This window comes from Alligator mississippiensis, chromosome 11 (assembly GCF_030867095.1).
Source record: "Alligator mississippiensis isolate rAllMis1 chromosome 11, rAllMis1, whole genome shotgun sequence".
In the NCBI taxonomy this organism is placed as follows: Eukaryota; Metazoa; Chordata; order Crocodylia; family Alligatoridae; genus Alligator; species Alligator mississippiensis.
Window position 1 is genome coordinate 50,795,808 of NC_081834.1, and position 25,593 is coordinate 50,821,400.

A 25,593-nucleotide genomic window follows, 5' to 3' on the forward strand; every position below is an offset into this window, starting at 1 on the left:
GCCTGCCTTAGGGTCTCACCGACAAGCCTCCTGAGCTTGTCCAAGTCAGCTTTCCTGAAGTCAAGGGCTTCAGTGTTGCTGACTGACTTGCCAGCTTTACGGCAGATGGTGAAGGTGATCAGCTCGTGGTCACTGTCACCCAGCTTCCCATCGATCACTAGGTCGTTGATTAGGTCATACCAGTAGCCAGGACCAGGTCGAGGAGCACTTTACCTCTCGTTGGCCTGTAGACTTCTTGAGTTAGGTAAAGGTCATCCATGTATGACAGGAAGCTTTGCAACCTCTCGGATTTTGCTGAGTGCTCCTCCCACAAGATGTTTGGGTAGTTGAAGTCATCCATGACAACCATGGTCCTGGCGCATGTGGCCTCAGCCAGTTCCCAGGAGAACTCCTGGTCAAGCTCTTGACTTTGGTGGGAGGTCTGTTGTAGACTCCCACGGTTGTGTCCCCTGTGCTGTGTTCCCCATGGATTTTAACCCAGAGGGTCTCCAGTCATCCACCCTGGTCGCCAACATCAGCTTGCAGGGATGCGTAGCTTTCCTTAACATAGAGAGCTACACCCCCGCCCCTTATAGCAGGAGAGACTTCTGCATAATTCATGTATTACAATGCAGGGTATCTATAAGGTTAGCCAACAATTACATTCATTGTTCAAATATCATAACTCAAATGTTCAACATTTTAATACACACTTTCCCAAAATGTCCATTGTATTTCCTTGCCTAAAAAAAAAAAAAAAATTTCCTGTTGCTGTTGGCCAAAAAAGAGGTCCTTAATTGTAAAGAAAAGTATTTCTTTATAAACATTGTCTTCCAGTTGTTCCAGATTTTTTTTTCTGAGCCGTGTGTTTAAACTGGATGTGAGAGCTGGTTGCCTCGGTGGTGTCTCAAATCCTTCACCCATCCCTCTTTTTTGCTTTGATGTCACCCTTATTAACTTCCTGCCATGCTTTGATGTTTGAAAATTTAAAGACACAGAAAAAAGGAAGGTGAGATCTTCCAGTTATCATTAACAATAGGGGTAGTGGTGCAAGTTCTCTTCACAGGGTTCTTCCTCTCCTATACCCTGTCCTTACCACACCTATGCCAGCACAGGCCCATGATCTCCCTCAGTCTCATCCTCACCACAAAATGTGATGTGTTTACCAATGCCTGGCCAGATGTTCTGGTCTCTCACTCACAAGGAACAACTGTTAATAATCCTTTACCCATAGGTTCTCAGCACCCACTAAGTCTTTACTTCATTATCCAATAAGTTCATCACCACTAGAACTTTTTATAAATGGCCCTGGTTTGACCCAAGCCCTCAGCTATCAGCATTCAATGACCCTGCTTTTTTTACCTTCATTTTTCCCCCATCAATTACCAAACTTACCCACGCTGAAATCTGTCTTCATGTCTGGTCCATTAATTTTAAACATTGTACATTAATCAGTCAGTGGGCACGATCTGGCATGGCAGGGAACAGTGGAGCTGTGCAGGCATCTTCTTGCCTCTGTGAGCTCCATGCTGCCCTGGCGACATGGCCCCTGTGCATGCTGCTTCTTTGAGGGGCTCAACCCCATGCTGCAGCCCTCTCTACAGCCCTGTGTACAGAAAGTGCAGCAGCATGGAGCTTGCAGCAGGGCAGCATGGAGCTTGCAGCAGCAAGCAGCTTCTCCATGCAGCTCTGCTGTTCCCTGCCATGCTGGATTGCTCCTGCTGGGGAGCTCACAGTGTTAGGGAGAACCCCACATGGCTCTGCTCTTCCCTGACATGCTGGGTCGTGCCTGCTGGGCTGCAGAGGCCCTGGGGGAGGAAAGCAGGGTGGGAGACCAAGTGCACAGCCTGCGCCTGCCCCATGTACAGATCTGGGGGGTGCAGGTCCCCCCTGCCTCCTGGGAGTGTGTGCGGTGGTGGGGAGCCGCCCCCCATCCCCCGAGCCTGAAGCAAGCAGCAGGGGGGAGCAGGGGCAGGGGACTGTGAACTCAGATCCAGATCCCTGGAAGCTGGGAGCCCCTCTGGCAGGGCTTGGGGAGCAGGGGCTGTGTGGGGGTGAGGGGCACCAGCAAGGCTGTGAGGGCTGGGGGGGGGGGGGGCAGTGAGAGGCACAAAGAGGGCCAGGGGGCTGTGGGTTGGGAATGAGGGGCACCAGCAGGGCCGGAGGTCCTGTGGGGAGCAATTAATCATGGATTTGGGGGGGTTATTAGAGAATTTGCCATTTTTTATTGGAGAATTTGTGATTTTTTTATCAGGGAAAACCAGGATCCCTGCTTATCAATCCATCTAGATATATTTCATTCGCCAGCACACCAATCAATTAATACAGTTATTGACTCTTAATTAATTGATTTCTATATATTTCAATAATAAATTGTATTCTCATCAATTACTTTAATTCTTCCACATCACATTAATTGTTATGTCTGCTTTGTTCCTGTTTCTTATTTTACCTTACTGGGCAGAAGCCTCTGCCCCTCTAGGCTTTCCTTGTCAATTAACTTGATTCAACAGTCATATGGAGGTTCTTCAGGGTTTAACAGGAACACCAATGCTGCAAGTCTGTCTCCAGCTGGGCATCCCTGTCCCCTTTGTCAAGTCTGCACCTCCACACATCATGTACGAGCTCTAGGCTTGTCATACTTCCCCTCTCCAGGGATGAGTTTCTAGGGCCTGCACAGCCTTATCTTCCAACCAGACTCCTCCTGACCAATAGAAGCCAGCTCTGGGGTCCCATGACCTGGCTCCTCCCTGGATCAGGCATGGAGGTCACCATGTCCACCCCAGATGCTGTTGTCTCATCTCCCTCAGCCCCACCACCAGTCCCTCACCTTCTGGTAGGTCCCCCGGTGTGTGTGGGTCCAGTGAGTCTTGCTGGACCATAACAGGGCTTAAGATCAGGGCCCTGTTACACTGGGATTTTATTATACCAGGATCTAGTCTACTGAATTAATTTGATGAATGATGTAGAAGGGGCCAATATATCAGTGATTTAGCTTCTGTGATGGCCAGTCTGTGCAGAGGTGTTCAGATGACAACCATACCTTCTGTCCTAGTGAACAGGCAGATCCTTAGTGATGATGCCAGTTGGGCTGTCACTTGTACGATTTTTTTTACCTTATCCATACAGTGTTTCCATTTCTCTTGGACCTCACACACATGATGTGCCCAATCCATGGCTACAGGGTTGTCAGTGTACTGCTCCTCAGTTTCCAAGAGTGTCACCAGTAGTAGCTGGAGCCAAAATGAACCTACAGGTTTTTAACCTGACCAGCAGATTGTAGCAGGCAATCCAGGGAAAGCCCAGAATCAAGGGGTAATGGAGGGAATAGATTGTCCCAAATCATGTTTTATGTTATCCATGGATGGTTACATCCAGAGCTATGGTTTATCACTGTATGAGACTGCAACATGGAACTATCTGTGTATTCAGTAGCCTCTAGAGTTATATGCCACTGTAATGGGAAACACAAGATCTGGCCTACAGACCTGTTAATGAAGTTGTCTACTGCCCAGAATCTAATAGGACTTCTAGGACTGGGAGTAGGGGGACTTGATCATGGACCTGAACTTGATTAAATAGTTATAACTGAGGGTTCTGCAGGTCAGGTTTCCGATGTGTTTCAGTCAATGACTAGATGAGAGGAGTTTATGGTGCCCCCAAGACAGCCTGCTTGGGAAATTGAGGAGCAACAGCAGGAGCCACAGCCATCATACCTCCTCACACGAGTGCTCATGATTCTCTTGGTGGTGCACCAGCTGGGACTAGAGAGATTAGTTATCAGTTAGAAACTGCTATATCTGGGCTTCCAGGAGTTGGCAGATAGAGGCAAAGCTGGTTCAGACCAGCCTGTGGGTTTATCCAAGTTGTGACATCCAAAATAGGTGGATCTAAGAGCACCAGCAGGGGGTGGGCTCCATGCCAGATGATCTTCATTATATGGGTGGTCTGGGCAAGCTGAGATGCCAGGTTGGGACAGCGAGGTCAGGGGCCACTTTAGGAACAAGGAGTCAAACAGGGTCAGGAGTGACAAAAATCCAGGTATAGGCCACATCAGGAAGCCAAGAAATCAATCTGACAAGCTGGAGGTTTGGATAGAGCACACATTCAGAAGGCAAGCTAGGTCAGGGATCCAGAAGAATACCTTGGAAACATCTTGACAGATACAAAGTATTTCACATTTGCATCAGACTGGGTGCATCTACATGTGCCCTTACAGTTCTATTGTTACTGTGCAGTCATTTAGCATTTCCTCTTGGAAGTACTAAATGATGGTCCAGTATCAGCCCGCACTGTGCCATGCTGGTGGCACTTGGTTATTTTTATCTGGTATATCATCATAGCAATGTCCTATACCAAGGAAGCATGTTGTTACAATGATGTGGTGGTAGCATCATGATTTTTGCCCACATACACTATGATGCTGTAGGTCCATTTCCTTATCAGGCTTTTCCATGTTATTAACTCCCAGTGTATATCACATTTTTTTTATTACAAATTTCCAAGAACATAGCCCTTGCATTTTGTGCAGATTTATTTTATTCCATTGCTATTGCCGCAGCCCTCAGGTTCATCCATTTTTTCCTGTATGTTCTTTTGATTCTTTTCAGTTCTGACAATGGTTCCCAATTTTACATCATCAGAAAATTACATCACCCAAATCTTAACATTTGTGGCAAGGTCATGACATAAACGTTAAATAACCGTTTTTCTATTCTCATTGCATAGCAGTCCACTCTTTTTTTTTGTCTTGTCCTCTCTTAATTTGTATCTCTTAAGAGTTTTTTGCCATTTATTTTGATGTCTTTTGCCATGTCTAACTCAGCTTGATTTTTTTTAACTTCTCACTTTATTCTTTTTCTTCTTGACCTCTAAGACATAGCCTTCTTTACTGATCAATGGTTTTCTTTATTCCTAATATCCTTTTTGAAAAGTACTCATCCATTTACAACTGGAGCCAATTCTTAAAGACCTTCTCCCTTGCTTCACATATGGATTCATAACAGTATTTGTATAGCAGGAAGTTTGGTGCTCCTCCAACTTCAAGACAAGACAGTCTGCAGATGAAGCTGAAGACAGGTGTAGTAGGAGACAGTCAGAAGCCACATGACCCACATGGGGGCTGAGATTACAATATTTAAGCCCAGGCCTGATCTGGGGAGGTGGTCTGGCCTGGAGGCTGCTGAGAGAACATCTCCTGGGCAGGATGGCGGCAGCTCCTAAATAATTCATAGGAGATTACAGCCTGTGATAACAACTGGAGGTATGGGAGGGACTAAGGGGAGGAAGAGGTCCAAGCAGGCCTACAGCCCAAGTAAATGTGTAGAAAGGACCAGGCTGGGTCCAGATGCTGTCCAGTGCCAGGGGGGAGGGGGTCGAAAAGCAGGTCCAGTGCTGCGGGGGAAAGGTGGGGGAGGGAAAGGACCAGGAAGGTCCACTGCCCAGTGGGGACTAGGTGCCCAGGAAAAGTGTGGAGACAGGAGCCAGAGTGGGCTTAAAGCCAGAACCAAAACAAACAGACCTGGGAGTAGGACAGGAGTCGATGAGAGCTCACTCAGGAATCCCTGGGGCAGCCCCCCTTTTCTCAAAGGTATAAGCACATCAAGGCATGGCAGATGAGGACAAGGGGAGGATCAAGGTAAAGCAAGGGCTGAGAAAGCACCAAAGGCACAAGCCGACTTTCAGGCCCCCACTCTAACTCATGGCACTTTACATAAAGCTCCATGAGTTAAAGCACCTCTAACCCAGCACATCAGGTCAGGGGGAGACCAAGCTAGTTGGATCAGCAGGGGGAAGGGTGCAGGGGTGGGGCAGATTCAAGCCAGACTGCACCAGCCCTCCTGGCAAACAGGTGGGGGCACTCCATCAGCTTTCAAAGAGGCTACTGAACCATCCCTCTTCCCAGCCCCACTGCCCCTACCCCCAGCTCCAGGAATGTCAGCAGGCAGGGCAGGGGAGATGGAAGTGGGCAGCACTGAGATGCCAGCTGGGCTTTCCTGAGCTGGGATGGGGATGTTGAAAAGAGCCCCCCACACCTCATTCCCCCTACCCCACAGCTACCAAAGTTGGGTTACTAGGGAAAACCAGGCTGGGTCCATGAGGTGTGGGGGATTTATTCCACTACCCCCTCCAGCAAAGATCAGGCAAGCCAGCACCTCAGTGCTGCTCACTTCCCCCTCTCTGCTTTGCCCAGCCTGACCTGGAGTATGGAGGCATGGAATAGACCTCTCACCTCACAGGCTCAGCCTTGCTTTAGCTAGGGTAGCTGGGCTCCAGCTAGGGTAGCTGGAGGGGTGGGGGGTGCATGAGGCAGGGGATCTCTGTTCTACACACCCTATCTCCCCTCCAGCTCATCCAGGGCATAGCCCAGCCAGCAGCTTGGTGTTGGTCCCTCCCTCCTCCTCCCCCTCTACCCACTGACAGCCCCAGGTCTGGGACTGATCTGCATCAGCCCAGGCCAACACATGAAAAATGATCCCTAGGAAACACAAATTCCCTCTAAAGAGCATCTTAATATAATACTTCATTTGAGGACGGTTAATATTTTATGCAATTGGTCATTTTTTTAAAGTGCTCTGCAGCCATTCACATGTATCCTGGCAAAGTTGTAGAGCACTTTCAGGAACCTGATCATGCAAAAAAAAATGTAACTTGTGTAAGTGCCCCAAGAGGTGTCATGGCCACTCCTGGGACAGGCCTTTGTTACAATTAGCACTTTGGTTTAGAGCTATGGTTCCCAAACTTGGGTCGCAGTCCAAATCAGGGTCATGGGGGGCCCTCAGTAGGGTCACAAAGGGTACACAGCAGTGGTGCAGAGAAGTGGATAGTGCTTCTGGGTTCATAAGTTCATAGATTCATCAATGTTAGAGTTGGAAAGGACCTAAGTAGATCACCAAGTCTGACCCCCCGACCTGGGCAGGAAAGAGTGCTGGTGTCAGATGACCCCAGCCAGGTGCTTGTCCAGTGTTTGCTTAAAGACCCCCAAGGTAGGGGAGAGCATCACCTCTTTTGGAAGCCCATTCCAGATTCTGACAACCCTTACCATAAAGAAGTTCTTCCTGATGTCTAACCTAAATGTGCTGTCTGCTGGTTTGTGTCCGTTGTTCCTAGTTACTCCAAAACAGAGCATCTCCTATTCTTTGCTACCCCCCTCCCAAGAGACCTGGGTCTAGGGGAACTTTGAGGGGTGTGGAGCACATAATCAGATTCCCCCTTGGTCCGCAGAATTTCTTTAGGGCACTCGGGTCCCCTGGATTCAGATCCAGCTCCTCCTCTGGCAATGGGATGCTCAGGCTGGGAGATAAAACTGGGATGGAAGAGACTGTTATTCTGCTGCTGGTGCCTATTTCTGGAGTTAGGGGAGGTAGTGCAGGTGCAGAGACAGGTACTGCTTCCACCTCCTTGCTTCCACTGGCAGCAGAAGACTGCTAGGAAAGAGGATACGTCTATGTTTGTAGGGGGGAAACTTGCAGTTCTAACTCTCACCCTACCCTCTTTAGCCCCTCTCTTTCCCCTGCCAGAAGTCCTGGCACCTGCCTTTCCAGCATGCTTTATATTAATCTTTCCTGTGCTGGAAAATGTGTCTGTGTGTAACTAATAATAGAATATATGTCTTGTCTTCTCTAATATATGACTTACTGTGTCTGACTTCTTCTTCTGTGTTGTGTTTTGTTTGCTGTTCTGTGTTGTTGTGTACATTGTACCTAAAATAATATCTGTTCTCTTATTATTATTATTATTATTATTATTATTCTGTGCTTGTGTGACTTGTGTTGATCTGTATCTGACTTCTGTGTTGTCTGTAGTCTATGTATGATTAATAATAACTATATATAATTGGATCTCTTCTTCTGTCACTCTCTGACTTCTGTTATGTTATTCTGAATCTGTGACTTCTTTTTCTGTGTTGTGTTTACTGTTCTGTGTGTATTGTGTAACTAAAATAATCTCTTTTTCTTGTTCTATAACTAAGTGTCTGACTTCTGTGTTGTGTTAATCTGACTTCCTCTTCTATGTTGTTTTTAATCTGTATGTAACTATAACAAATAATATGAATAACTATATATAATCTCTTCTTCTTCTGTGAATGTGTGACTTCTGTGTTGTAATAATATCTGACTACTTCTTCTTCTGTGATGTGTGCTTCCCTGCACAGTGATGGATCACACTGCTGGGGAAAACACAGTTTTTTCTTTTTAAAAAGATTTGGGAAAAAACCCAAGAAGAAATATAAATTGAAAGAAATTGATTGGATAGGGATAAGTAGAGGGATTCTAGTTAGTAAACCAAGCTATATCCAATCCTTTCCAAGAACAAAAAGTAGCAGGAGACTGACTAGGAAGCCAAGCCAGTCCAGTACCTTTCAGACACTGTTGCTCAGACAGAAACAGCTCACAAAAGGGATAGAAAGCCTGCACACAGAGACTTATTTACAGTTTCTATGTCCGTCCCCCAGAGCACTGTGATTGGAAGGGGACTCAGGGAGAAATCAGTCACTGGCCAGCTAGAGATGTCAGTCCTCCTCGCCCCTACTCCTCTTCCTTCTTTTCAGTTTCTGTTCCCCTAAAAGACCGCATCTGAATCTTCAAATCTCTGGATCTTTTCCAAATATTTTCCAAATTGATTCGGAGGCTACAAATTGATTCAGAAGGTTTTTTTGCTTCTCCCAATTTGATTCAGATTTGGAGATTTGGCCTCTGAATCAGGCTGAAACTTCTCCAAATTGAATTGTGGACCAAAGCTTCATGCAACCTTAGTATCAAAGGCCTTCTTAAGATCCACATAAATGATATCTACCTCGATTGCTTCTGCTGTATGCCAGCAGTGCTTCTGGGTTTGCCATCAAGCAGGTGAATCGGGAACACCCCCGTCACCGACCAACCATCCCCCCCTAAGAGACCATGCTGGTGTCAGCACGGTCTCTTAGGGTCGCAGCAAAAAAAGGTTGGGAACCGCTGGCTTAGAGGATTTCCAGGCCCCTTTAATATTCAAGCCCCTGAGTTCCTTTGTTTTAAATGGTGTTTGTAGAAGACATAGCTGTGCCACAAAAGCAAAATTGCACTCTCTCTCACAGGATTGTATAGTGTCCTTTAAATTCACCCACCATGACTTGATGGAAAGGAAGAAACCAAACGGATACGGCCCCTGGAGATAAAGCTGATGTTTAATTTCTGCAATTTAGCCAGCTGGCTCCTCTTCCAGGCCTCCGCCATCTCCATCCCCTGTCCTTACCACACCAGATTTTTCTGCGTTGATCTCATTAGATGTCCCCTAAGGAATCACAATATTTATACTGCCTTACTTAATGTCCCGACAGCCGATCTCTTATCACTGACCTCTTGTCCTATTCTTTACCCCACAGGTTTCAAATATAGTCACACTATCTTCCCACCCATCTCCTTCAAGGAGGGACTGTCTCAGGCCAATGTCCCAAACTCACATTTTCGATCAGTCTTTCTTTCTTCCTTATTCAGGTCTCGGGAACAAAGACTCACTCTCACTGGACTTGAACACACTGGCTCAGATACAGCAACTCCCTCTTCATCCCCACTCTTCAGGTAAGTCCACCTGCAGGACACTCTTCTGCCAGTCCCTGGTCAGTCACATGCTGCTGCCACCACACCTCCGTGCTCCCACAAGCTTTCCCGTATGCTGCTTCCCTCACCAGAAGAGAGCCAACTGTTTGGTCAGTTGTCTTTTAACTTCCCACGCCAATCAGCTGTGTGTCTGACCATAGCTTCCCATTCACTGCCCTGCTAGCTTTCCCAGCTGATTGTATTAATAAACATCTGGGTACTCCTCCTCGGCTTTTGCCCCATCCAAATGGAAAATTATATCAGACATTCAGATTTGAAGTGCAGGTATTCCACTTACAGTGAACTACAGTTGGAACAACTTGCTATTAGATATGTTGCATTCTACATCATCTGAAATCTTCAGATAGAAAAAAAGAACATGGAAGAACTGGGATTATTTAGTCTAGTAAAGAGAAGGCTGAAGAGGATTGGTCATAGTCTTTAAATACCTGAAGAGTGGTTAGAAAGAGGGTGACATTAGACTATTTATTCTCTTTATATGCAGGGGCAAAAAAAAAATGGTGGTCTTCAGTTACAGCAAATAAAATTTATCTGTAATCAATGGTTTAGGAAGAGAAATCTTATGTTGCTGTCTTGTCATGAAACTGTTTTCCTTAAAGGATTTTTTCATAGCAGCACGCAGCAATAGAGCCCTAGATCTACAAATGGATCTAATTTAGAGCAGAATGTGATGCACTTATCACACCTTGAACTTAGCTTCCCTGTCTTCTGTTTGATTTGATTTCTAATTCAGGGGAAGGGAGAGGGGAGTAATCATTGATTAGTGGGATCCCAGTCTCAGTACTTGCTCTAATTGCATAATCTCATTAGTTTAAGCAGCCTTGTTTTTTTCTCCGTGCCCCCCAGTAATAGTTTGTACAATGTGATGTTTTGAGTCATCTAATTCCAGTTTCCAGTTGTGATAATCAGCGTGGTGGCTCACTCCACTGTGAAAATCAGTGTGGTTGTGCTCACCACCTTGGTATTTTTCCATCTTCTGCTTGTACTTTCAGATTCAAGATACAATGAAGAAAGTGGCTTCTTCCTTGTGTCTGAGCTCTAGGGCCAGCACCTCTGCCCCTGGTTTGATCATTTTCTGCACTTGTTTTTACATCCAGAAGTTGGAAGCAGGTAGGATTATCTATTTCTGCTGCTTACAAGGTTTTATAGTTTTATTCAGTGGTTGAATTATTGTGATGACTGAAGTCTGTTAGACATAACTCAGTAAAAAATAGTCACAAGTTTCAGGGTAAATTATTATCAATATATCCTTTTTTTTCCTTTCGGGTTGTTTTTTTTTGAGAAATAAGGCTTTACTTGTGCACTAGTCAGATCTCCCTTCCCTCCCGTGTAATCATCATGTGGTTGTTGTTGTCACAACTTCCAGGGACTTTTATTCCAGTGAGTAGAAGACACCTAATACCCTTTATTTACTGCCAGTTGGCCAGTCAGTCCAAGCAGCAGAGGAGGTAAATCCTAGAGTACAGAAAATCTAAAGATTTCCTGAAAACATGCCTATTTGTACATTCATTCTTCTTTGAACCATCTCATAACTGGATAATACATGTATGAAAACAGTTAGGTATTAGTCCCTTTTTTGGCTTTTGTTTTGTACATCGTCAGCTGTTTTGTCAACTGCCAAGTTATGTTCAGGAAGTTACACCTTGACTGAGATGATTACTTAATAGGGAGTATGTACAACCTGTTCTTACCACTTAAGGCATTGACATCTCCCAGTCCTCCCAAAAGTGTTCACCACCTCCTCATATTCCACAGGAAGAGACTGGGCCTCATAGCCAAGAAAATCCTAGGGGGCTTTTCTATCATCCTAACAGCCAAGAATTGCCTCAATAGCATGTGAGCTCCCACTTTCAGTTCTTATTTTATATGTATGCAGTTAACCTCTCAGAAAGACAACTAAAGGATAGGCCTGATCAGGAAACATCTCTCTTTGTGCAAGTTCCTATATTTTGACATTGACTGTTACCACAAACTGGAACGAAATGTCATGACACATGTTGTATGCTGAATGATTCAGAAAATGTCCTATGAAAAAATGTTAACGTGATGTTTTGAATATACTTAGGCTATCCCACCCACTTACAGGTACAACGTGTTATATAACTTATGGGTAGAGTTGTCAGGTACATTTATTGCTAAGGTTGCTGGACACTTCCTGTTTCAAGATTGTGCTTTCAGCTGCTTTTTCTTTTTTTTCCTGTTTAAGCTGCAGTTTCTTAATGTGGGTATCTGTATCATGGTGATTATTCTGGAAATTCCTATTGTCTCTCTGAGCTTCTTATAGTTCTGTTTTGGCACATGTCACAGCCCAGTTCAGAGTAATTGGATCTGCTCAACCAATCACTGCTGTTGTTGGACAAGACATCCTGTTACCCTGCCACCTGTCCCCCAGAATGAGCGCGGAGAACATGGAAGTGAGGTGGTTCCGAAATAACTTTGAAGCTTACGTGCATCTGTACCACGATAAGAGAGATCAGTATGGACAACAGATACCAGAATATAGGGGAAGGACAGAGCTATTGAAAGACAGCATTGCGGATGGAAATGTTCCCTTGAAGATTCTTAATATCAAGTATTCTGATGAAGGGCAGTATAACTGTTTTCTTCACGATGGCAGTACTACTGCTGGAACCGTATTGGATCTCAATGTAATAGGTCAGTGGCTCACGTAGGTAGTATCTTTACATGGCCTTGACATTTTTTTATATTTCATTATATAACAACTGTGGGAGCATGCCTTTGGCTTGCTTATTTATGATGCAATGTGTCATGTATATTTTAGTGAACAATTACATTCATAGTTCACAAATCATAATTAAAATGTTCAACCTCTTAATACATATGTTTTAATATTTACTTCCTTGGACAAAGAAGGGTTCCTTACGTAGAAAGGAAAGAATCTTAATAAACATGTTTTCCTAGTGGTCCGAAACTATTTTCTGGTCTACGTGTTTAAAGTGCTATTGCAAATATAATAAAGACTAGCAAATTGTCCATCAAGAATGATAGAGTGGGGTGGGGACAGAGGCCTATATCTGCCCCCCCACCTGCCATTTCGGGTCCAGCCCCGCTCTCTCCCCCCTGCTGCTTCAGGTCTGGGTGAGCTCCCCCCCCCTCCCACCACTTCAGGTCTGGCTTCCACCCCTCCCCACCCAGTTCGGGACCATACTCACTCCTCCCCACTCCCCAGCCAGTTCGGGTCTGGGCCTGCTCCCCCATGTGCCACTTTGGGCCTGGGTCCAAACTGCCTCCCCCCAGTTCATTTCTGGGCCTGCTCCTCTCTCCCCCATCCTTGCCACTTCAGTTCTACCCTTGCTCCACCCCTGCACCGTTGCTCTGGGTCTGGGTCCGGATTCCGCCCCCCCCCCCCCTTTTGGATCCAGGCCCACTCCTCTCCCTCTGCCACTTTTGGTTTGGGCTCGCCCTACCCGCACCACTCCAGGTCTGGGTCCAGTTTGCCCCCTTCCCCCCCAGTTCGGTTCCGGGCCTGCTGCTCCCTCCCCGCTCCCCACCACTTTGTGTCTGGGCCCGCTCGACCCCACCAGTGCTTTGGGTCTGAGTCCAGCTTCCCCACTCCCTGCTTTGGGTCCAGGCCAATTTCCCCCCCACCCCTTGCTGCTTCTGCTCTGGGTTCAGCTTCCCCCCTCCCCTCCCCTCCCCCCCTGCTTCTGGTCAGGGGACGTTCCTCCCTCTTCCCCCTGCCATTTCAGTTCTTGCACTGTTTCCCCCCAACCCCCCTGCTCTGGGTCCACTGTGCCCACGTCCACCTGCCTCCTCTCTGCACTCCCCTCCCTCCCTGACCGCCGCCTCTCCCAAGGCAAGGCGCTGCATGGCACTCTTAGCAGGCCTCCAGCCTTCCCCCCTGATCCCGGGTGGTGGCAGGGCACCACAACCATGATCCCCCTCAGGCAGGGAGGCAGGGGGAAGCCTTGCTGCTCAGGTATCCAGAGCTTATTTGCCCATGCTGCCTGGGATTCCCAGCCAATCAGTGCCTGCCCTCTCAGTGGAACATGCACAGTTGGCCTAGAGCATTACAGACATGCAGGCAGAAGACTATACTTTCTATTATATTAAAATTTTCATTTTGCACACTAGTGGTTATTTGCTAGGTCCAGTTGTGGCAGGATAATGCTACAAGGAAAAATGAGTGTGTTTTTACTTCTGCTAGATGAGATTAGGTTTTTGTCTCTTTGTGTGCTGATATCTTTATAGGGAGTCATGATGCTTATGGCTAGGCTGTGACTCCATGTATGACTTCCCCTCCCATACTTTTGCCTAAAAATAAGCATCTTCAATGCTGGGTAAAACCTGCCAGTGCTGTCTTTGCACATTTTGACTCCAGGGAATCCAAGGCAGCAGATAGAGGCTGGGTCCTCACTGCCACCACACAACTGGTCAGAGACTAGCCCCACCCCAGCCTGGTACCTCCGATGAGGATATTAACGTGTCAGGTGACCAGGGGAAACCTATAGGAACCATGATTCCCTGAAAAGAGAGCAATAAATCCCTCCTTCCTCTTTTGGGACTTGTCCCAGATCGTGGCTTGTGTGTGTGCTCCTTGGACCTCTACTTTGCTCCATGCTCTTGCCGGACTCCAGCCCTGCTTCTGCCTTGCTCCAGCCCTGCTTCTGCCTTGCTCCAGCCATGCTCCAGTTCAGCTCCTGCCTTCCTGTTTGCTCCAGCGTGATCCCAGCGTCACCACACTCACTGTGCTCACTGTTTGGACCTCCTGTCTCTGCTCTGCCTCTCTGCCTGACTATGACACTGCCTTTATCCTTGTCCTGAAAACCCAAACTTCAACTGGTACCTGGTGTGACCCCAGCCTGCCTACAGTAATTGGTTGAATTACCACCTACAGCCTGGTTGATACTGACACAAAGGGAAAGAGCTGTGACCCAGCATCATCAACATGTATTCCTTTCTCACAAAACTATTTGCCCTATCAGTACTTCAACATGTGGATGTTGGATTGACCTCACTGGTTATCTAAAGACTCACAAATGACTTTCCTATTTATTGGAAAAGTCATCCTCATACCAAGGGACTGCCCATTGATGATATGGAATCAAAGAAGTTTATTTAGGAATGTAGGACTGGAAGGGATTTCGTGGATCAATGTGTCCTGTGCAGTGCTATGGGGGTCATCCAGTCATATAATCCCTTCAATGTACTTTTTGAGATCTATCTTATGAGCGCTTAAGGTTTTTGCATTAATTACTGCAAGTGGAAGACTGTTCGACATGTTACGTTCTCTGTTAGGAGGCCTTTCCTAATTTCCAGTTTATATTAACCCATGGCCAGCCTACACCCATTTCCTTTTGGGCCAATGTTGTTTTTAGCTTAAATTGTTCTTTTCCCTCTCTAAACTTTGCCTTTCATGTATTTATCAGTCAGTCATATCTTTAAGCCCTCATTCTGCTAAACTAAACATGACCAAGTCTTTTAATGTGTTCTCATAAAATATGCTCCACATTCCCTGCATTATACTTAGTATTCTGAATGAGTTAATCCAAGAATATGTGTAATGGCACTAATGCTTCCCTTTCTGTCCTGAAAATACCTTGACACACACATCCTAGAACTCTGTCTTTTTCACATCCTTATCAGTCTGAGTAATCATACTTACCCTGTGTTACCAATATACATGCAAGTCTTCTTCCTTGTCAAACATTTCCATGGTATTCACTGTGAGTGTATACTGGACATTTTTAATGAATCTCCAAGACCATCACCCGTACCTTTTGTGCAGATTAATGTTATGTCACTGCTACTACTTCAGTCCTCAGGTTCCAGCTTTTTTTTCTGTACAATGCCCTGGTTCTTTTCAGTTTTGACCATTTCTCATCAGAAATTTTCATCAGCAAACTCCTAACACTTGTGGCAGGGTCATGATGAAAACATGAAATATGCCTTTTTCTATCTTCATTACATCAACCCTACTCTTTTTCTGTGTCCTCTTCTAATTTATATATCTGAATAATACTTTGCCATTTTTTTCATGTCTTTTGCCGTGTCTAATTCACCTTTATTTTTCCATTTCTCACCTTATCCCTATACTCTTGACTTCTAAAACAGAGATTTCTTTGCTAATGAATCTTTTTTTTTTTTTTTAATCTTTGTTGAGTCTCTGTGTATTCCTTATTTCCTGTAAAGGTCCACATCCACTTAGATTTGGAGCCACTTCCTACTGATTCTCATAGAGAATCACGTAGAGATTCCTAATAGTCTTGGCATTGTGGCCTGGAAATATTTTAAATGAAATTTACATTCAAGCCTCTGAATTTCATTATCTAAATAACAGTTTTCCTTCGTTTATCAAGGTTTGCTATATTGAAATCCAAAAACCAAACTGAAAAACCTACTTGTATGTATATATGTATATGTATATATCCGTCCCTGCTCACCCCCCCCCCCCACATTATTCTTGATGGGCAATGTGCTAGTATATATATGTGTGTGTGTATATACTAGCACATTGCCCATCAAGAATGATGGGGAGAGGGGCGAGCAAGGATGGAGCCCCACATCCGGCTCCACTCTGCCCCCTCCCACCTGCCACTCCAGGTCCAGCCCCACTCAACTCAACCCCCTCCCCGCCACTCCAGGTCCAGCCCTGCTCTACCCTGACCCCCAGCCGCTTCAGGTCAAGACCCGCTCCACCAGGCCCAGCTGCTCCGGGTCCACCCTACTCTACCCCACCTCAGCACTGCTCTGGGTCTGGGTCTGCTCCACCCCTGCCCCTGGCCGCTCTGGGCCCAGGCCCACTCCATCCCTGCCCCAACTTCTCCAAATCCATCCCTGCTCTATCCCCCCTCCCCACCACTCAAGGTCCAGCCCTGCCATACCCCCCTAACCACTGCTACATGTCCAGGCCTGTTCCACCCCACCTCCACGCAGCCGATCTGAGTCCAGTCCCACAATATCCCCACTCCCTGCCACTCCAGGTCTGCCCTACTCTACCCCACCTCACTACTGCTCCAGATCCAGGCCCGCTTCACCACCCTCCTGGCTGCTACAGTTCTGGCCCTGCACCACCATCACCCCTGGCCACTCTAGGTCCAGCCCCACTTCACTCCCTCAGCCACTCCCAAGTCCAGTCCTGCTCTATACCCTCTCCCTGCTGCTCCAGGTCTAGGCCCACTCCACTTCCCCAGCCACTCTGGGTCCAGCCCCATTCAACGCCTATCCCTGCTGCTCCATGTGCACCCCCTCTCTACCCCTCTCCACCCCCTTGGCCACTCCAGATCCGGCTTGATTATGCCCCCCTCCCTACCACTCTGGCTCTAGCCCCACTCCACCCTCCTGCTCTGCATCTGTCTGTCCCATACCTGACTCCTTCTCTGCCTGCCTCCTCCCCCTCCCTCTTGGCTGTTCTGGGGGGCAGTGGGACCAGGTGGTGGGGGGATGCTGCCAACATGATCTCCCCCTTTGCCTTCAGAAAGGGAGGCAGGGCAGAAGCCCTGCTGCTCAGGTGACAGGGGCGTGTTCACTGGCGCAACAAACTTCCGTAGCAGTGGCTCAGACTTGGGCATGCACAGCCCAAGACGCACAGCCATGTGCCACCCACCCTCTCAGTGATGAATGCGCAGTTGCCAAAAGTGTTACGGACAGACAGATACATAGACAGACAGACTAGGCCTTTTATTATATTAGAATATCCTTCCATTTCATTTATATCAAGCACAAAGCCACTAGGTAAAACAGCTGGTTTATTTTCCTCTGTTTTGCTTCTTGCGGAGTAATTTCATTTTGTTGTAGGAGGAAAAAAAACTATCTGAAAGTACCAAAAAAATGCAGTTACAATGCTACGGTATTGCCAGTTAGAGGAGTGAAATTGAAATAGTTTGTAGCTCTTAGTCCTGAGGGACTATTTCTATAAGTAAACTTTTATGGGTGTCAAGACTCTTAATCTATCCCTTAAGTTTTACACCATTTAAAGGTTTTGTACATTTGAAACTAACCCAAATTCACCTATTTTTCCTCCAGTCTTAGGTTCTGTTCCCCTCATCGCTGTGGAGGATTACCAGGAGGGAGGGATCCGCATAGTTTGCCGATCAGCTGGCTGGTTCCCAGAGCCCAAGATGATATGGAGAGATCCCAGTGGGCAGCATTTGCCATCACTTCCTAAAACAAAAGCTCAACAGGATAATGGCCTATTTGAAACTGAAACTGCTATTGTTATAAAAGAATATAGAAACTCAAAATTGTCATGTTGGATAAGAGACAAGTACCTTAGCCAAGGGAAGGAATCAACCATTTCTATATCAGGTCAGTTTTTGTTTGAATCCTGCAGTGAAATCACTGCCACCCGATGCAATGTGAAATGTAAAACAAATCAAAGTCAAGCCAGAAAACATGCCTACTTTCCCCCACACCTCCACCACAAAGAAATTGTTGCTTTTCCAGTTCACAATTCATACATTGGAACTACTTTAACTATTATTATTCAGAACTTTGAACTACATCTAAATTTAACCATAACTTTGTATTTTATGAACATCTATCTTTTTTTATTTAAAAACATACCTCTGAGGAAAGACTCATTCAAATTAGTGTCAGGATGTTCCACCACACCTTTTAGTGTACATAAATTTCTTAATGTGCTAATTATACAGTATGAACACCTGAGAATTGTCAATTATTTAGTGTGTAAAATGTGAATAAGACAGAGATTTGGATTAATGATATAGACATCTCTGTGTGACTTGCCCTTAGTTCCACACTGGAATCCAGCCTGGCCCTGCTCCAGCAGAAAATAATGCATTAGGGACATCCATTTTTTAAATATAGAGTATCTAGGCACCCTATGGCTTTCAAGCCTGATCAGAATTAAAATTTGATCACCTAGAAATCTAACTCCTGTCTACAATTCCTTGTGATCAAACTGGAAAAGAACCTGAAGTCCATCAAAATCCCTAGAGGACCCAGATCCTCACAGCAATGCCTAGTTCATATTGACATCATAGACATCTGTTCAAAATTAGGAGGTATCTGCACCTTGAACATAATAGGCTGATGGCTACAGTACCTTCTCAGGAAATAAGAAACTTGTGAGTTTTAGGCTGTCCACAACCTGAGGCCACCCACATTGTCCAAGAGTGCCCTAAGCCCCAGTCAAACAGCTAGGCTTCTCAGTTCTGGGGTCAGAATTAGAGCAAGCTATCACAGCAGGAGTGTGTCTTAGTGCTGAGACCGCTTCCTGTGAAAGGAGAGGCTTATGGTGCAGTCACTGCTGTAGCTTGCTCTTGCTTTTGTATTTTAACCTGCTACTGACGGCGGTTAAAAGCATAAACGATCCAAGCAATGGGGACCACGACCCAGAATTCTGTCCCCCTCAAGACTAAGAGTATCCACAGAGCGGGTTAGCACAGATCTGTAGGCGTGCTATAAATTTTTGCCCCCTTTCCATGCACTCTCTTCAGCTAGGACATAAACCCTTAGAGGGACTGACATTCTACACTGTGTTATGTAAGGGCGGGAATACAAGTCACCTTTGGTCGCCTTTGTACCATCAGAAAAAAATGTTCAGGTGGCACAAAGTGAAAGCAAATAGAAATCCTTACCTTTTCTTGTACCACAAGTGCCCAAGTGGGTGGCTCTGACAGAAAGCAATAATAATTTATTCTGGGTTTTTTTTGCTGCCAGTGTCACTTTGCTGATGGCTGCAGAGTGTGGGCAGGCCTGTGTTTTCCAGCTGCCCACTCCAGGGTCTTGAGGAGCCTGATCCTGCAAAACCCAGGAATTCCTGGGCACAGTCAGCTCCTCTAAGCCTGGAAGAGCCTCCCTGGCTTTCTCTACTAACGAGATGCAACACACAATCTCCACAGAAACATCTGGGTAAGTGGGAAAAGTCAAGATTTTCTCGCTTACTCAGATGCATCCCCAGAATCTACTAGAGAGCTTCTAGGTAAGAGGGAAAATTCCAGCCTTCCCTACATGCAGCCCCAGAGATGCCAGTAAGTGGTGAAACTATGGACCTGTTAACCAGATGCATGGAGTCATGGGACACCAGGGAGTCTTCTGTGTCTCCATGCTGACCACACCATCCTTAAGTAAGGTAGACCAAGGGCACCTTCACACCAATATCTGATTTAAGATTTTTTTGCATTAATTTTGCTGTATTAATGCAACCCTGTTTTGCAGCAAGACCTTGAACCACTTGAAGAGTAGCTAAACAAAGTTAGCAGCAACTTTGCTCAGCTAGCACAAAAACCCAGTGTAAAGGAAGCCTTAGATTCTCTTGAAAATCTCACTCTGTTTCAGTGGTTAAAATGCTGTGAGGAGAACAGCAAGTAAAGAATATTTACTAATTCCAATTTTTGGGAAAATTAGAATTATGCTTCCTTTAAAAATCTGGGAGCAATATTATATTTTCTAAAAATTCTCTGAATGTATCACTTCTGGCTCTTCTATTTCTAAAAACTGAGAGAGAAATTCTTTGAAGGTGTAAGTCCATTAGACTTCCTAACTCAAAGTTGTTACAGAGCAAGAAATCTTATTCCTGTATGTATGGTCCCAGAGGAGCACTGAATCAAACCAATCCTGTTCTTTTGCCCAGAATTCCATGTGGACACTAGACAGCGTTGTGGGACTTCTGTTGTTACTTTTTTTCTCAAACCAATCCCAGGTACCCTGTTTTTCAGATCCGTTTTTCCCTCAGATGAATACCTCAATGGTGACTCTGATTTTTACCCTGGTGGTTTTGTTGGGTCTCTTTGTCTTGACCATTTATCTTTTCAAGCTAAGAAGTAAGTATGGGGTAGGGGGGACCGGGAGATGAAAGTAATATAGTGAATTTAGCAAGAAATTGTCTTCTGATAATTGAAACATAGTATAAATGAGACTTGACCCCAGACCAAGCAAAGAGGATAATAAATATAGATGCACTGCTCCCTAAGCAGATCACAGGAGGACATGTTACTAAAGATGTCTACACCACCTCAGCCCAGCAAAAGGCTGCACTGTTCTGAGGCATGTTGCTCCCCCACCATGAACACTGCCTCCTGGAATGGAAGTAATGTAGCTGCCTTTGTGTCAGGCTGGACATGTGGCAATATGCTCTCACAAGATGATGATTTTGATAGGTGTCATGTCCTGACCATAAAGATGAAAAGCCTGAGATTTCACTTTTTTCTTACATATGGCAAGCTTGTATTCAGTCAAGCTATCAGTCCTCAGATATATGTATGTGGTCCCCAAGCCCCGAAATAAATAATGAACTCCACTTGTTTTAAAGTTAATGAGAATAATGTTCCCTGCAAAATCAACCTAAACAATGAACCAATGAACCTTTATCTGGTGATAGGGATGGGATTCAGTCCATCCAGTGACAGATACACTTATAGTGTCTTTCCTCTGATTGTGTCTTACGTAGGTGACCTTCTGAGACAACTTGGTGAGTTTTTCTCCCTCTTAATGCAGCCTTTTTCCATTATATTAAATGCTCCTACTTACCAATTGTGCTGACTGTCGCTGTACTCTGTACTCCCTCCAGTAACAACGAGCAACATTCCATTTTTCCTGGTCACCCAAGTGGTGATATTTTGGTCATCTACATACAGGTCATTCCAGGCACTTGGACAGGCAGAGGAATTCTGTTCCTGGCTGCATAGCTCTCCATGTATGGACAGCTACATAGTTGCAGAGACTGTAGCAGCCAGGGCCCCTAAGAGTGCTCCTTGTAAACACTTAGCAGGTTTGTTACACAAAACTTTTGAACTTGGAATCAGAACTAGAAAAGGATTCTGCATGTATGCATTCCCAGTCCTCCCCACCCAAGCCCCAAATATTTTAGGAGCTAGAAAGACCTGGAAAGTTAGAAGCCCTGAGTTGTAAGACACCTTCGTGTGGAGAAAGCTGGAACATAGGTCTCTCTCACTTTCCAGCATGGCATTCAAACCACCACCTCCCAGTTCAGCCATTATTGTGGCCCTTCTCTAATGCTCTTTTTGAAGCAGGGCCTCTAGGCAGCCTCGAAGGAGAGGTCTGTGGGACATATATGGAACAAGAAAGAAAAGTGCAGGCTATAGCATGGGAAGCTCAATGAAGTGGCTTCTACTTTGTGAGGGAGGGGTTCTGGGTCCATTGCTCCTAGTGGGACAGAAGCTTCCTCCTGCACTACCATCTATTGTTTTCCAATGATGACATTAATGGCTCAGCTCAAAAGCAGCAGCAGAGGAGGGACTTTGCTTGGCTGATGTGGTGCTGCTGTTAGAGCACTGTGCTTTGGAAGTCATAGACCAATGTTTAAGCCGCCTCTGGCTAGGGAGCGGGCTAGAAATCAGATCTTCTAAATTCCCAGGTACGCGCCCTAGCCCTTGAACAACTGTGGGGGAGTGGGGAATGGGAGAGCTCACTTTTGCTTTTTCCCTTCCCACTGTCTTTGTGACTACACAGGCACACTTAGTTGTCTTTGTGCCCAAGAACAGAATTCCTCCTAGTGTGTAAGTGCCAAAAAGGCCACTTAGCTAACTAAAAGGTGTCCACTTAAGTGATCAGGAAAATATACTATTCCACCTAAACTCTCTATAGGATTTCATAGAGTCTCTGGCTCTTCTTCTGGGGGAAAATCTATGTTTGTCGTGGGGTTTCATTTTTTTCTCATTTTGAGTAGAAGGGTATCTAACTTCTGAGTGTTCTTTTAATTGTGCTGGAAAGACTTATTTGGGGTAAAAAGGTTTTGCAGCAATTCTTAAGCCCAACTTTCCCCATTTACCCAGATGTGCCCTTAGAGATCCTGAGACAGATCTGGGTAAGTTGGGAAACTCAGCTTTTCTCCAAGGATGCATCTGGGTAAATGGGGAAAGCTAGGTGGGTGCTCTCAAACCCCATGAGAACACACTGATTCTGTTCTACACCTTTATCAGGTGGGGCAAAGGATGACATGAGTTTTGCCCAATGAAGCAAATGATGTTTTGCCCATTGATGTATCATGGCACAGCTGACCATCATTGGCAATGTCTATTCCTAGTTTTAGTGAGAGGGTTACTTAGTAGGACTTTAAGTTTTCTCACCTCTTTCTTGGATGGGAACTACTGCATCAGTGGTATGATGAAACAGTATCTTTACAAACTCTCCAATATTTCCCCCCCTTTCTGACCCATATTACTTTGTCTTTGCCTGGATGCTTGGCCAGCTGCAGTTCATCAAGAGACCTTTTATTGATGAATATTCTGTGAGGAGTTCTCATTCCTATTTTTTTCCCTTGATTGCAGGGTGGAGAAGACATGCCATCTGTCCAGGTAATGGAAGTGCATAATGAATCAATAACTAAAACTCACTCTTTTTGAGGTTACCTGCGCCTTTTTATTATGCAGTCAGACTGTTGCAGTGACTGAAAGCTTTGGGCAAGGTTGACTTTTTGCTAAGATGAAAGAACTCAAAAAGTTGTGCAGCCAAAGTTGTTGTTTTGGGAACATAACCCAGGATGGAGGTAGGTGGAGTAGGCAAAGCTGTGCCAGGCTCTAGGGGAAGACACAGTACCGCCTACCTGCTGTCCCTGGTGGGAGCCCCAGCGTGGGCTTCTAAGGGCGCCTGAATCCCAAGTGGGCAATGAGGTGTCCCTTCCCCTACAGGGCTGAATTGCCCAGCCAGCAAACCTGCCCTGATGGAGAGGTGCAGGGGAGCCTTTAGCAAAGGCCCTGCCCATGCTGCACTATCCCCTTCCTCTGCAGGGAGTCACAGGGGGACCTTTTCATTCTGATTTGACAGAAGCCTGCACAGCTCCTGCCCCCTCTGTCAATTTACTGCACACTGACAGGGACCACTGCTACTGGAACCACCACTCCAGCTCCAGCATCTGTGCCTTACGAAACAGCACTTGCTACATCTTCTTTTTGGCAGTGCCCAGAGGCAGCACAGGGCACTGTTTACTCAGCTCCGGCCCACTCGGTCACAAAGTGTTAGGCACCTTAAGGCATCTACATGTGGGTTAAGGCTCCTTAAATAGTCACACCTACATTTGATACCTGCTTTATGCAGGTATTAAATTTAGGTGTGATTAGACTAAAATCACCATTTTTTAAAGCACATTACAGACACACACGTATAGACCCATGCCCTTAATGCACGTTAAAATGGCTAATGCGCCTTAAATCACCACATGCAGATGCGCGCACACACACATATAAAACACTAATAAAAGACTCATACTCATTCATACAAGATATCATCTTAAAAATAATACAGGTGGAAAAAGGAATTCTACAATCAGTAATTCACAGAACTCAAGAAAGAAGTTGAGTCTTCCCCATAATTCTAGCTTTTAAGCAGCTCTGATCTCACCCAGTGGTCTTGACAACAGAATCATAGAGAAGTAGGGCTGGGAGGGACCTCCAGAGGTCATCTTGCCCAACCTCTTCTCTCCCTATCCAAACTATCCTATCCAAACTATCCTATACAAACCATAATCTAAGCTGCCAATCCTGACCCAATGTATGCCTAACAGCCTAGCCTGCCAGAGGTAAAGCAGGGGAACCACGGTAGCCAAAGTCCTGCTTCTATGAAATGTCAGTATATGCTCAAGAGATCCTGGGTATAGGGCTACATCCTCCACTACAGAAGGAGGCAAAAAAAAACCCCAACCCCCAAAGTCCATACCAATCTGACCATTGGGTAAAATCTTTCCTGACCTCAAAAATAGGGATGGGTGTGACCCTGAGTGGAGGGGAAAAACTCTCTAGCCAACAACCTCAAGCATTGGCCACAACAGTAGCATTCGCACACCCCAATCAAAGTCCCCAGCCTTGGCTGTAGCCACTACCCAATGCCTCTGGGAAAGCTTTAAAACATCCCGACACATACACCAGAAAAGGGGAAGTGGGAGGGAGGCCACCAGCCCAGAAGCACAGGGAATACCAATGGTATAAAATAAACATACCTACTCTGTAACTGATAGCTGCCCAATTTCTTCTTGAACACTTCCAGTGATGGAGAGTCCACAATTTTCCTCCTTAGTCTATTCCCTTGCCTCTCTATTCTAATAGTGAAGAAGTTTTTATGGCTTTCCATGATGAACTTACTTTGCTGCAATTTCAAGGCATTACTCTGCATCTCCTGTCCACAGCAAGAAAGAAAAGATGCTTTCCCTCTTCTTTATGGTAACTAAGTATTTAAAGACTGTTATCATGCTCCCTCTTAATTGCCTCTTCCCCATCTGAACATGCCTCCCTCCTTCAGCCTCTCCTCATATGGCTTGCCTTCCAAGCCCTTGATCATCTTAGTTCCCTGTCTCTAGATCCTCTCTAACTTCACATCCCTTTTAAAATGTGGAGACCAGGACTGCACACACTACTTCAGATGAAGCCTAACCAGAGGTGAGTAGAGAGGCACTATCACCTCCCATGTCTGGCACCTAATGCATCTATCAATCCATCCCAAAGCCACTCTCACCCTTTTGTGAGGTTGCGTCACTGCAGACTCATATTTAGTCTGTGGTTTACCAAGATCCCAAGTCTTTTGCCATAGTGCTGTCTTCCAGCCAGGTGTCACCCATTTTATATTTGTGTTTTTGCTTATTTCTCCCAATGCGTAGCACCTTGCATTTGTCGCATTGAACTTCTCCTGTTAGCTCTAGCCCAACTTTCCAGTCTCTCAAGTTTATTCTGAATTGTCTTGACTCCCGTAGTGTGTTCACAATGCTTCTTTGTTTCATGTCAGAGAGGGAGAGGGCAACAGAAAACACACAGCATTGGCTTCAGCTCAAGAATGTTTCTGCATCCTGTGCTACTATTTGTCTGCTGAGAAAGCCTGTCTTTGCAGGCATCAGACAAGTTGATGAACCATCCAGCTTTGGGAATCAACAAAGCACAAAATAAAATGAACAGTAGATTTGCATACAGAAACATTATTTCTTCTGCTCTTTTCTCTGTCAGAAAATGCAGCCCAATGTCAATTTTCCCTTTGTCTTCCACTTCTACAAAAGACTTCCACACTGCCTTTTTGGCCTTTCTGATACTGGGTAGTCTGAAAGGAGGATGGGGTCATCATAGGTTTAGTAGAAAGTTTTGTAGAATGGATG

The 25,593-nt window shown here is 45.6% G+C and overlaps 1 protein-coding gene across 6 annotated transcripts in view; it reads left to right on the top strand.

The window, feature by feature from the left end:
• Positions 1-25,593, top strand: part of LOC106737721 (butyrophilin subfamily 2 member A2) — a 47,670-nt gene that overhangs the window by 16,278 nt on the left and 5,799 nt on the right. For 2 of the 6 annotated variants that reach the window (XM_059715050.1, XM_059715049.1), the window contains exons 2-8: positions 9,453-9,536; positions 10,568-10,685; positions 11,883-12,230; positions 17,562-17,843; positions 20,219-20,323; positions 20,881-20,970; positions 22,790-22,816. In XM_059715050.1, the coding sequence (XP_059571033.1) occupies positions 10,580-10,685; positions 11,883-12,230; positions 17,562-17,843; positions 20,219-20,323; positions 20,881-20,970; positions 22,790-22,816 (958 nt within the window). In that variant the 5' untranslated portion in view covers positions 9,453-9,536; positions 10,568-10,579. The remainder of the gene's footprint in view (positions 1-9,452; positions 9,537-10,567; positions 10,686-11,882; positions 12,231-17,561; positions 17,844-20,218; positions 20,324-20,880; positions 20,971-22,789; positions 22,817-25,593) is intronic. The other 4 variants (XM_059715051.1, XM_059715052.1, XM_059715053.1 and 1 more) reach the window with 4 other exon arrangements.